The 10,855-nt window shown below is 41.5% G+C and overlaps 1 protein-coding gene across 1 annotated transcript in view; it reads left to right on the plus strand.

Moving 5' to 3' along the window:
* LOC133535502 (keratin, type II cytoskeletal 8-like) overlaps positions 1–8,559 on the plus strand; it is a 34,187-nt gene extending 25,628 nt beyond the window's left edge. The window contains exons 6-9 of the mRNA XM_061875393.1: positions 1,770–1,895; positions 4,690–4,910; positions 4,981–5,021; positions 8,134–8,559. Coding sequence (XP_061731377.1) covers positions 1,770–1,895; positions 4,690–4,910; positions 4,981–5,021; positions 8,134–8,408 — 663 coding nt within the window. The 3' untranslated portion in view covers positions 8,409–8,559. The remainder of the gene's footprint in view (positions 1–1,769; positions 1,896–4,689; positions 4,911–4,980; positions 5,022–8,133) is intronic.
* Positions 8,560–10,855: the final 2,296 nt, after the last annotated feature.

Raw genomic sequence — 10,855 nt, forward strand, 5'->3', positions numbered from 1 at the left:
GAGTACTGGAGCCCGAACGGAAAACGCTCTATAGCCCGCAGACTTTTTTTGAGCTCTAGGAATCACTAATAAGCCGGAGTCCTTTGAACGCAGATTTCTTGCCGGGACATATGGTACAATACAATCGGCAAGATAGGATGGAGCTAGACCGTGTAGTATTTTATACGTAAGTAGTAGCTCACTTTGTAAGGCGCTTTGAGTCTCTAGAATCAAAGCGCTATGTAAATAGAATTCACTTCACTTTTGGGCCGCCAGCTCCTCCCGGAAAGCCGCCGGAAGAAATCTGTTCCTCAGCTGTGGTCCGAGTGGCAGTAACGACAACACCCAACAAACACAGAGGCATTTATTGTACCATATGTCCCGGCAAGAAATCTGCGTTCAAAGGACTCCGGCTTATTAGTGATTCCCAAAGCCCAAAAAAAGTCTGCGGGCTATAGAGCTTTTTCATTTCGGGCTCCAGTACTCTGGAATGCCCTCCCGGTAACAGTTCGAGATGCTACCTCAGTAGAAGCATTTAAGTCTCACCTTAAAACTCATTTGTATACTCTAGCCTTTAAATAGACTCCCTTTTTAGACCAGTTGATCTGCCGTTTCTTTTCTTTTTCTACTATGTCCCACTCTCCCTTGTGGAGGGGGTCCGGTCCGATCCGGTGGCCACGTACTGCTCACCTGTGTATCGGCTGGGGACATCTCTGCGCTGCTGATCCGCCTCCGCTTGGGATGGTTTCCTGCTGGCTCCCCTGTGAACGGGACTCTCGCTGCTGTGTCGGATCCGCTTCGGACTGGACTCTCGCGACTGTGTTGGATCCATTATGGATTGAACTTTCACAGTATCATGTTAGACCCGCTCGACATCCATTGCTTTCCTCCTCTCCAAGGTTCTCATAGTCATCATTGTCACCGACGTCCCACTGGGTGTGAGTTTTTCCTTGCCCTTATGTGGGCCTACCGAGGATGTCGTAGTGGTTCGTGCAGCCCTTTGAGACACTAGTGATTTAGGGCTGTATAAGTAAACACTGATTGATTGATTGATTTCTTAAGCGCAAAACTGATGACTAAAATAGTGAAGCTGTATTTGAATTTACATTTTGATTTTATTGACAGTTTTGTTAAAAATATGTATTATTCATTAGGTTGATTTATTACAGCATCTCTAAATGTATTTTTCATCATTTTTTTTTACAAGTCTCTTCTTATAGATAACTTAGATTTATATCGTGCTTTTCTAAATACTCAAAGCGCTCACTTAGAAGTGGGACTCAACATTCATTCACATCTGGTGGTGGTAAGCTACATCAGTAGCCACAGCTGCCCTGGGCTAGACTGATGGAATTGTGGCTGCCAGTTTGCACCTACGGCCCCTCCGACCACTACCAATCATTCATTCATCAGTGTGAGCGGCACCGGTGTAGTTTATTGTTTGTAATCATTTTAGTATTTTTCTAATCAGCCTGACCAAAGCCTAAGGTTTATTTGTTAAATAAATAATATTCTTCATGATTAACACAAAGTTTCATACCATTTGATGAGTCTGTAAAGTGTAAGCAGATTAGATGTCATTATTCAATACCATCATTGTTAATATTTGTGTGGGGCCCCGGCCCTCTGTGTAGTGGACAAGTCGGGTCCCGAGGTCCACGAGGTTGAGGAGCCCTTTTCTAACCAACAAGAAATGTTGCATTGAAAATGAACGCATGAACACGTGACATGAATTTGATTTGCCGGATAAATGAAGAGGTGACGTATAACAATAATTGATGTGTGTCCAGTACGCAGAGATGCAGGAGTCTGCAGGCAAATGTGGCGACGACCTGAAGTCCTCCAAGGCGGAGATCGCCGACATGAACCGCAGGATCATGAGACTGCGGTCTGAAATCGACATGGTTAGATCCCAGGTGCGTGTACTGCAATACTGTGTACTACTCAGTGGAATACTCTGTGCTATTATTTTAACTGTGTACTACTTGGTCGAAAAATGTGTTCTACACAGTAAATAATTGTGGGCTACTCAGTAGAATACTATGTACTACTCAGTAGAATGTTGTGAACACGACATACTATTAAGTAGAGTACTGTAGTAAAACACTATGTGCAACTCAGTAGAACACTACATACTACTTAGTAGATAACTGTGTACTACTCAGTAGAATACTTAAACTGCTTAATACTCAGTAGAATACTGTGTGTGTTACTCGGTAGATAAATGTGTGATACCACAGTAGAATGCTGTGTACTACTCAGTAGAATACGGTGCACTACCCAGCAGAACACAATGTTTAACTCAGTAGAATACTGTGTACTACTCAGCAGAACACAGGGTACAACTCAGTAGAATACTGTGTACTACTCAGCAGAACACAGGGTACAACTCAGTAGAATACTGTGTGCTACTCAGTAGAAAACTGTGTGCTACTCAGTAGAACACAGGGTACAACTCAGTAGAATACTGTGTGCTACTCAGTAGAAAACTGTGTGCTACTCAGTAGAACACTTTGTACTACTCAGTAGAATACTGTGTGTGTTACTCGGTAGATAAATGTGTGATACCTCAGTAGAATACTGTGTACTACTCAGTGGAATACTGTGCACTACCCAGCAGAACACAATGTGCAACTCAGTATAATTATGTGCTCTACTCAGCAGAACACAATGTTTAACTCAGTAGAATACTGTGTACTACTCAGCAGAACACAGGGTAGAACTCAGTAGAATACTGTGTGCTACTCAGTAGAAAACTGTGTGCTACTCAGTAGAACACTTTGTACTACTATGTAGAATACTGTGCACTACTCAGCAGAACACAATGTACAACTCAGTGGGAAACTGTGTACTAATCAGTAGAACACTTTGTGCTACTCAGTAGAATACTGTGCACTACCCAGCAGAACACAATGTACAACTTAGTAGAATACTGTGTACTACTCAGCAGAACACTTTGTACTAGTCAGTAAAACACTGTGCACTACTCAGTAGAATACTCTGGACTACACAGCAGAACACAATGTACAACTCGGTAGAATACTGTGAGCTACTCGGTAGAACACTGTGTGCTACTCAGTAGAATACTGTGCACTACCCATCAGAACACAATGTACAACTTAGTAGAATACTGTGCACTACTCAGCAGAACACAATGTACAACTCAGTAGAATACTGTGTGCTACTCAGTAGAACACTTTGTACTACTCAGTAGAACACTTTGTACTACTGAGTAGAATACTGTTAGCTACTCAGTAGAACACTTTGTACTACTCAGTAGAATACTGTGCACTACCCAGCAGAACACAATGTACAACTTAGTAGAATACTGTGTACTACTCAGCAGAACACGTTGTACTAGTCAGTAAAACACTGTGCACTACTCAGTAGAATACTCTGGACTACACAGCAGAACACAATGTACAACTCGGTAGAATACTGTGAGCTACTCAGTAGGACACTGTGTGCTACTCAGTAGAATACTGTGGACTACTCAGCAGAACACAATGTACAACTCAGTAGAATACTGTGTGCTACTCATTAGAACACTTTGTACTACTCAGTAGAATACTGTGCACTACTCAGCAGAACACAATGTACAACTCAGTAGAATACTGTGTGCTTCTCAGTAGAACACTATGTACTACCCAGTAGAATACTGTGCACTACTCAGTAGAATACTGTGCACTACCCAGCAGAACACTTTGTACTACTCAGTAGAATACTCTGCACTACTCAGTAGAACACTTTGTACTACTCCGTAGAACACTTTGTACTATTCAGTAGTATACTTTGCACTACTCAGCAGAACACAATGTACAACTCAGTAGAATACTGTGAGCTACTCAGTAGAACACTTTTTACTACTCAGTAGAATACTGTGCACTACCCAGCAGATCACAATGTACAACTTAGTAGAATACTGTGTACTACTCAGCAGAACACTTTGTACTAGTCAGTAAAACACTTTGTACTACTCAGTAGAATACTGTGCACTACCCAGCAGAACACAATGTACAACTTAGTAGAATACTGTGTACTACTCAGCAGAACACGTTGTACTAGTCAGTAAAACACTGTGCACTACTCAGTAGAATACTCTGGACTACACAGCAGAACAGAATGTACAACTCGGTAGAATACTGTGAGCTACTCAGTAGGACACTGTGTGCTACTCAGTAGAATACTGTGGACTACTCAGCAGAACACAATGTACAACTCAGTATAATACTGTGTGCTACTCATTAGAACACTTTGTACTACTCAGTAGAATACTGTGCACTACTCAGCAGAACACAATGTACAACTCAGTAGAATACTGTGTGCTTCTCAGTAGAACACTTTGTACTATTCAGTAGTATACTCTGCACTACTCAGCAGAACACAATGTACAACTCAGTAGAATACTGTGAGCTACTCAGTAGAACACTTTGTACTACTCAGTAGAATACTGTGCACTACCCGGCAGAATACAATGTACAACTTAGTAGAATACTGTGTACTACTCAGCAGAACACTTTGTACTACTCAGTAAAACACTTTGTACTACTCAGTAGAATACTCTGGACTACTCAGCAGAACACAATGTACAACTCGGTAGAATACTGTGAGCTACTCAGTAGAACACTGTGCACTACTCGCTAGAGTACTGTGTACTATCGAGGAGTACAACCAGACTTTTCTCCATTGCTAAACTACTTGCTTGCGCAGATCAAGAGCCTGGAGGCTCAGATCGCGGAGGCGGAGGAGCGCGGCGAGCTGGCGGTGAAAGACGCCAAGCTCCGCATCCGAGACCTGGAGGAGGCCCTCCAGCGGGCCAAGCAGGACATGGCCCTGCAGGTGCGCCAGTACCAGGAGCTGATGAACGTCAAGCTGGCGCTGGACATCGAGATCGCCACCTACAGGAAGCTGCTGGAGGGCGAGGAGGACAGGTGCGGTGCCACCCGGCGTGGACATGGTCATGACCTCATGTAATAATGCATCATCTCCTTCTCTCTCCAGGCTGGCAACTGGAATCAAGACCACCGTGTCCAAAGTGACCTGTGCGTATTTCATGCAGTAGAACTTCAAGTTACTGTGACCGAGCTTGTATCTCAAATAGTCTCCATAGCTTTTGTCCAACACAGTGATACACCCGAATTGCTTTGCCGAGCTGATGATTTCCTTCCTTAATTCAATGAATATTGTCCGTTACTTCCTCTCAGCACTGTCCCTCGCGCTTACCGACGCTTGAAAAAAAAAGTTATGTGGATCTCTGGCTATACAGAGCAAAAAATGCTGGGTTATTTGTTTCTACCCATATTCTGGGTCGGACCTGTTGGGTCATATTTTGGGTTGTTTTTAAGGACTCGGGTAGTTTTTGTGTTACTGGTTGGCGGCAAGTTTAAAAAACAACAAGTTGCATTACTGCCAGTCACGGAGTTGGGACTACAAAAACATTAAAAAAAAAACACATTTATTTGGTAGATTTAACCCAGCATTTGGGTTTAGTATTTATCCAACCAATGTACTGGGCAGAATTAACCCAGCATTGCCGTTAAAATGACCCAGCATTTGGGTTGAGTATTTATTTAACTAATGTACTGGGCAGAATTAACCCAGCATTGCCGTTAAAATGACCCAGCATTTGGGTTGAGTATTTATTTAACTAATGTACTGGGTAGAATTAACCCAGAATTGCAGTTAAAATGACCCAGCATTTGGGTTCAGTATTTATTTAACTAATGTACTTGGTAGAATTAACCCAGAATTGCAGTTAAAATGACCCAGCATTTGGGTTTAGCATTTATTTAACCAATGTACTGGGTAGAATTAACCTAGCATTGCCGTTAAAATGACCCTGCCTTTGGGTTGAGCGTTTATTGAACCATTGTGCTTGGTAGCATTAACCCAGCATTGCAGTTGAATTGACCCAGCATTTGGGTCGAGTATGTATTTAACCAATGTACTTGGTAGAATTAACCCAGAATTGCAGTTAAAATGACCCAGCATTTGGGTTGAGTATTTATTTAACTAATGTACTTGGTAGAATTAACCCAGAATTGCAGTTAAAATGACCCAGCATTTGGGTTGAGCATTTATTTAACCAATGTACTGGGTAGAATTAACCCAGCATTGCAGTTGAATTGACCCAGCATTTGGGTTGAGTACGTATTTAACCAATGTACTTGGTAGAATTAACCCAGAATTGCAGTTAAAATGACCCAGCATTTGGGTTGAGCATTTATTTAACTAATGTACTTGGTAGAATTAACCTAGCATTGCAGTTGAATTGACCCAGCATTTAGGTTGAGTATGTATTTAACCAATGTACTTCGTAGAATTAACCCAGAATTGCAGTTAAAATGACCCAGCATTTGGGTTGAGTATTTATTTAACCAATGTACTTGATAGAATTAACCCAGAATTGCAGTTAAAATGACCCAGCATTTGGGTTGAGCATTTATTTAACCAATGTACTTGGTAGAATTAACCTAGCATTGCCGTTAAAATGACCCTGCCTTTGGGTTGAGCATTTATTGAACCATTGTGCTTAGTAGAATTAACCCAGCATTGCAGTTGAATTGACCCAGCATTTAGGTTGAGTATGTATTTAACCAATGTACTTTGTAGAATTAACCCAGAATTGCAGTTAAAATGACCCAGCATTTGGGTTGAGCATTTATTTAACTAATGTACTTGGTAGAATTAACCTAGCATTGCAGTTGAATTGACCCAGCATTTAGGTTGAGTATGTATTTAACCAATGTACTTCGTAGAATTAACCCAGAATTGCAGTTAAAATGACCCAGCATTTGAGTTGAGTACTTATTTAACCAATGTACTTGGTAGAATTAACCCAGAATTGCAGTTAAAATGACCCAGCATTTGGGTTGAGTATTTATTTAACTAATGTACTTGGTAGAATTAACCCAGAATTGCAGTTAAAATGACCCAGCATTTGGGTTGAGCATTTATTTAACCAATGTACTGGGTAGAATTAACCCAGCATTGCAGTTGAATTGACCCAGCATTTGGGTTGAGTACGTATTTAACCAATGTACTTGGTAGAATTAACCCAGAATTGCAGTTAAAATGACCCAGCATTTGGGTTGAGCATTTATTTAACTAATGTACTTGGTAGAATTAACCTAGCATTGCAGTTGAATTGACCCAGCATTTAGGTTGAGTATGTATTTAACCAATGTACTTCGTAGAATTAACCCAGAATTGCAGTTAAAATGACCCAGCATTTGGGTTGAGTATTTATTTAACCAATGTACTTGATAGAATTAACCCAGAATTGCAGTTAAAATGACCCAGCATTTGGGTTGAGTATTTATTTAACCAATGTACTTGATAGAATTAACCCAGAATTGCAGTTAAAATGACCCAGCATTTGGGTTGAGCATTTATTTAACCAATGTACTTGGTAGAATTAACCTAGCATTGCCGTTAAAATGACCCTGCCTTTGGGTTGAGCATTTATTGAACCATTGTGCTTAGTAGAATTAACCCAGCATTGCAGTTGAATTGACCCAGCATTTAGGTTGAGTATGTATTTAACCAATGTACTTTGTAGAATTAACCCAGAATTGCAGTTAAAATGACCCAGCATTTGGGTTGAGTATGTATTTAACCAATGTACTGGGTAGAATTAACCCAGAATTGTAGTTAAAATGACACAGAATTTGGGTTGTTCATGTATTTAATCAATGTACTTGGTAGAATCAACCCAGAATTGCAGTTAAAATGACCCAGAATTTGGGTTGTTCATGTATTTAATCAATTTACCTGGTAGAATTAACCCAGCATTGCAGTTAAAATGACCCAGCAATTGGGTTAAATATTTAACAAATCTTGCTGGTTTAAATGAACCCAGGATCGGTTGTGTCACATAGTGACCCAGAGGCTGGGTAAAAAAACGACCCATATTTGTTATATTTCAACCCAGCAATTTTTTCCCGAGGGTAAGCTGCTGCTGGCGAGTCAGAGTAGATGTTTTAGGCGGATGTCGTGGGGCCAAGGTGCTTGGAACTTCAAGCAAAAACAATAAACTCTTGTCTCAAAACACTCTTAAATTGAGGTACCACTGTAATTAGAAAAATACACATTTAGATCATCTAAATGTCGAATTAATGTTTTTTTTTTTTTTTTTTTTTAATGAATATACAGCTTTAAACTACAACACTTACGGCCTGGAGAGTTCTCGCACCCCGTCATACATGAGCTGCTCCTTTGGCGCCGTCAAGGCCAGCGGCGGTTCCGCCTCCGGCCAAGAGGGGGCGGCAGTGAAGAGCACCGTCACGGTCACCAAGTCGGAGACGGTGGTGACCGCCAGCGAGGCGAAGACGGAGCAGATGGAGCAGGCGGAGGAGGCGGAGGTCCCCGCCGTGGAGGAGAAGAAAGAGCCGGAAGCGGAGCAGGTGGAGGTAGTGGCTGAGGAGTGAGCCTTCAAGAGGCCAGCTCGGTTTGATTTGGAGAAATAAAAATGGATACAATCAATTCAAATGGAAGTGGCGTCAGTACATGCATGCAACCACCAGATGGCAATGTGGCAGAGCTTTTCAAACCCTGACCTCAATAAATCTAACTTCGCAAGATGTCTTCTGTCAGTTTGTTGCCGAGTCGCTACCCTAATCATTTAGCCCGCAACTCCCCCGACTCCAAAGGAAGTCTACATGACACAATCAAGGCTATGAAGGCCGTTCTGTCACAGGACGCGGCGTGGTTCCAGTTGGAAGAAAAGAATGCAACAGGAACAGGTTGAAGCCTGCATTCTAGGCGGGGGAGCCGCACCCAGGGCCACACAGGAACCTGTTTTGTCCTTTATTGTAGGACTACTGTGGTCGTCACCAGTCCTGATCCCGGGGGAAATAATACCCAGCACGAACACATCCTGCGAGGGTCCAATAGAGAAATGATACGGAGTTGAAGCGCTTTGACACTATTTCCACATTCACACACTGATGCAAGGCCCTAACCACCACCCATTTGCTCAAGGACACAAAGGACTAGGTTGGTAGAAGCTGGGGATCGAACCAAGAACCCTGAGGTTGCTGGCACGGCCAATCTCCCAACTGCGCCACGCCGTCCTCGTTTAATCAACGTATGCTTCTGACGGTGATTTGACCCTTGACTTTCGGTCATTTTCCCAACCTGCGACGTTGATCTGACGTTAGAAATCCATCCGTCCATTTCCTACCGCTTGTCCCTTTCGGGGTCGATTTAAAAATTCAACTATTTTCCTGCGTTTCAAAGCCAGTTTGAAAGGACAACTATGTTTAATCAACCTTGTTTCAATCTCAGTTCTAAAGGACTACTATGTGTACTCGACGTTAAAATGTCAGTTCTAAAGGACTACTATGTTAAATCAATGTTGTTTCAAGGTCAGTTCTAAAGTACACTATGTTTAATCAATGTTGTTTCAATGTTACTTCTAAAGTACAAGTATGTTTAATTAACGTTGTTTCAATGTCAGTTCTAAAGGACTACTATGTGTACTCAACGTAAAAAATCTCAGTTCTAAAGGACTGCTATGTTAAATCAACGTTGTTTCAATGTAAGTTCTAAAGGACTACTACGTATAAACAACGTTTCAATGTCAGTTCTAAAGGACTACTATGTTAAATCAACGTTGTTTCAATGTCAGTTCTAAAGTACAAGTATGTTTAGTTAACGTTTCAATGTCAGTTCTAAAGGAATACTATGTTAAACTATTATGTTGGATCCACTATGGACTGGACTCTCACTATTATGTTAGATCCACTATGGACTGGACTCTCACTATTATGTTAGATCCACTATGGACTGGACTCACACTATCATGTTAGATCCACTATGGACTGGACTCTCACTATTATGTTGGATCCACTATGGACTGGACTCTCACTATTATGTTAGATCCACTATGGACTGGACTCTCACTATTATGTTAGATCCACTATGGACTGGACTCTCACTATTATGTTGGATCCACTATGGACTGGACTCTCACTATTATGTTAGATCCACTATGGACTGGACTCTCACTATTATGTTATATCCACTATGGACTGGACTCTCACTATTATGTTAGATCCACTATGGACTGGACTCACACTATTATGTTAGATCCACTATGGACTGGACTCTCACTATTATGTTTGATCCACTATGGACTGGACTCTCACTATTATGTTAGATCCACTATGGACTGGACTCTCACTATTATGTTAGATCCACTATGGACTGGACTCTCACTATTATGTTAGATCCACAATGGACAGGACTCTCACTATTATGTTAGATCCACTATGGACTGGACTCAGGACTCTCACTATTATGTTAGATCCACTATGGACTGGACTCTCACTATTATGTTAGATCCACTATGGATTGGACTCTCACTATTATGTTAGATCCACTATGGACTAGACTCTCACTATTATGTTAGATCCACTATGGACTGGATTCTCACTATTATGTTAGATCCACTATGGACTGGACTCTCACTATTATGTTGGATCCACTATGGACTGGACTCTCACTCTTATGTTGGATCCACTATGGACTAGACTCTCACTATTATGTTAGATCCACTATGGACTGGACTCTCACTATTATGTTAGATCCACTATGGACTGGACTCCCACTATTATGTTAGATCCTCTATGGACTGGACTCACACTATCATGTTAGATCCACTATGGACTGGACTCTCACTATTATGTTCGATCCACTATGGACTGGACTCTCACTATTATGTTAGATCCACTCTGGACTGGACTCTCACTATTATGTTAGATCCACTATGGACTGGACTCTCACTATTATGTTAGATCCACTATGGACTGGACTCTCACTATTATGTTAGATCCACTCTGGACTGGACTCTCACTATTATGTTAGATCCACT

This window comes from Nerophis ophidion, linkage group LG16 (assembly GCF_033978795.1).
Source record: "Nerophis ophidion isolate RoL-2023_Sa linkage group LG16, RoL_Noph_v1.0, whole genome shotgun sequence".
Classification (NCBI taxonomy): domain Eukaryota; kingdom Metazoa; phylum Chordata; class Actinopteri; order Syngnathiformes; family Syngnathidae; genus Nerophis; species Nerophis ophidion.